This window comes from Hipposideros armiger, unplaced genomic scaffold (genome assembly GCF_001890085.2).
Source record: "Hipposideros armiger isolate ML-2016 unplaced genomic scaffold, ASM189008v1 scaffold_1302, whole genome shotgun sequence".
Classification (NCBI taxonomy): Eukaryota; Metazoa; Chordata; class Mammalia; order Chiroptera; family Hipposideridae; genus Hipposideros; species Hipposideros armiger.
The window spans coordinates 282473-285111 of record NW_017732652.1 but is presented as its reverse complement, the minus strand read 5'-3'; the positions used below and the strand labels follow the sequence as shown (position 1 = coordinate 285111).

General features: G+C 35.6%; 1 protein-coding gene across 1 annotated transcript in view; it reads left to right on the top strand.

The window, feature by feature from the left end:
- LOC109377139 (cytochrome P450 3A24-like) overlaps nt 1-1726 on the top strand; it is a 10662-nt gene extending 8936 nt beyond the window's left edge. Inside the window, exon 3 of the mRNA XM_019633391.1 lies at nt 617-1726. Within this exon, the coding sequence (XP_019488936.1) occupies nt 617-786 (170 nt within the window). The 3' untranslated portion in view covers nt 787-1726. The remainder of the gene's footprint in view (nt 1-616) is intronic.
- The last annotated feature ends 913 nt before the right edge of the window (nt 1727-2639 follow it).

Below are 2639 nucleotides of genomic sequence, written 5' to 3'. Positions count from 1 at the left end.
TAATTTAGACTTTTATACCCATAAATTTCTCTCTGATCACTGCTTTTGCTACATCCATGAATTTTGGTATCTTCATTTTCACTCATCTCAAAGTAATTCCTAATTGTCCTTTTGATTTCTTCTAAGACCCATTGGTTATATAGGAGGGTATTATTTAATTATTTAATTTCTACAAATTTGGGAATTTCCAAATTTTCTTTCTGTCATTGATTTCTAATTTCATTCCATTGTGGTTGAAAGTCATATGCTGTATTATTTCTATTCTGACTATTTCTAGAACTAACTATTAATTAAAGTAGTATACTATGGTCTAGTTTATCCAGAGTGAATCTAGTCCAATAGGTAAAGAGCTAAGAGGAGGTCTGTATATTTAATCCTGTTCCTTTGGTCGCTCCAAAGATGTGGGCGTTGCCAATAATCTCACTGTTCTAGTGATGGCCCTTATGGGTGGACTTACCCTTGCCTAGCCATGGACTTGGAAGTCTGAGCAAAGTTCATGAAAAGAATGGCTTCTGGTGAGAAGCCTGGTGTCTTTTATTCTTCTGATTAGTAGAAAAAATTATAATTGCTCTAGGTACATTTTGTATTTTCACTGTGCTTTTCTTTTTCCCTACAGTACTCTTTCCATTCCTTATCCCAGTTTTTGAAGCATTAAATATCTTTGTGTTTCCAAAACCTCTTACTGATTTTTTCACAAAATCCATAAAAAAGATAAAAGAAAGTCGCCTCAATGATAAACGAAAGGTAAAATCTGGTGGTGGTTACATGGGTGTGTTCAGTTTTTGATAATTTATTGAGCTGTATACATATAATTTATGCACTTATCTGTTTTCTTAATGTAGGTAGAGAACTCTAGGGTTTAGAGCAAGAGAGTTATAAGATTTTGTAGGGAATGAAGAAGATGGAGGTTTGGAAAGAAAATAAAAAATGAGTCAGAGAGACAATGTTTAAAACAAAATAATAGGCAAAATGATTATTATGTCATTGCATGAATATAGTTGAGATAAAATGTGTACCACTTCACTTCAATAAATTGTCAAAGTTTAAAAATTACTGTTTAAAATTATTTTCCTTACATTATAATTTGTCCAGATTACATTGGCAAAGATCACTTTAATTCCAAGACTCCTATTTTAAATGTTCTGCAATGGAATGTCCTATGACACACCTGGTGGAGTATAGTTTATGTTAATTTGAAGCCCAGTCAGAGACTGGAGAACACAGGAGTCTTCTCTGGGCATTGAGGCTGCAAGCTAGCTAATCCAGATTTGCCTTCCTGAGGCCTGGAGGCCAGCACAAGAATGTCTGCAGGTTAGGGGGACAAGGCAGAATGTCATTGAAGATTATTCAGAGTTCTGGGAGGGTGGGCTCATGGAAAACCTGCCAATGAACTCTGCAAATGTCAGGGGATTCAGATGTATGTCCACTGGCTAAGAATTAAGGCATGAAAATAAAAAGGACTGAAGTCTGGGACTACTTCCTGAGCAAACAGGCATGATAAGGGAGGGAGCAGGCAAGTCTTGAGCCAAAAAGCTGTGTTTAAAACCAGAGAAGCTGAAGATCATAGACAGGGAAGACCAAAAAGCAGTTGGACATGATGGCTGGATTTCCCTCAGGAAAACATCCTGCTCTCTAACATTTGTAAATGGATGTTTTCGCTCACTGCTGACTCAAGCAGCACTAGTTAAACTTCTGGACCTAAACAGGCCATACTCTCAGGGAAGAGATTAAGTGCTGCACTCCTGATTTATTTCTGANGGCCATCTTTATATCTTCTTTAGATAAATGTCTATTCAAATCCTTTGCCCATTTTAGTTGGAGTTCTAGGAGTTCATTATATATTCTAGGAAAAAAATGTTTTATCAGGTATAAGATTTGAGAATTTTTCTCCCTGTAGGTATCTTTTCTCTTTCTCAATAGTGTTCTTTGAAGCACAAAAATTTTAACTTTATAATGTACAATTTTCCCTTATTGCCTGAGCTTTTGGTGTCATGTCTAAGATCCATTGCCAAATATGTCATTAATATTTACCCCTTGGCTTATTCTAAGAGTATATAGTTTTAGCTTTTATGGTTAATTCATTGATCCATTCGATTCTGTGTTTGTATATGATGGTGTGAAGTAGGAGTCCAAAATCATTCTTTTGCATGTGGTTATCCAGGTGTCCCAGTACCATTTTTTTTTGAAAAGTCTATTTTCCCCCATTGAATGGTCTTAGAACCATTTTCAAAATTCAGTTGACCTTAAACTGAATAGACACTTCTCCAAACAGGACATACACATAGCTATTAAACATGTGAAAAGATGCTCAGCATCACTAACCATCAGAGAAATGCAAATTAAAACCACAATGAGATATCACCTCACACCTGTCAGAATATCATCAATAAATCAACAAACAACAAGTGTTGGTGAGGATGTAGAGAAAAGAAACCCTTGTGCACTGTTGGCGAAATTGGTGCAGCCACTATGGAAAACAGTATGGGGGTTCCTCACAAAATTTTTTAAAAACTACCATATGACCCAGCAATTACACTTCTGGTTATTTATTCGAAGAAATCCAAAACATAAATTCGAAAAGATATATGCATCTCTATGTTCATTGAAACATGATATACAATAGCCAAGATATGGAAGCA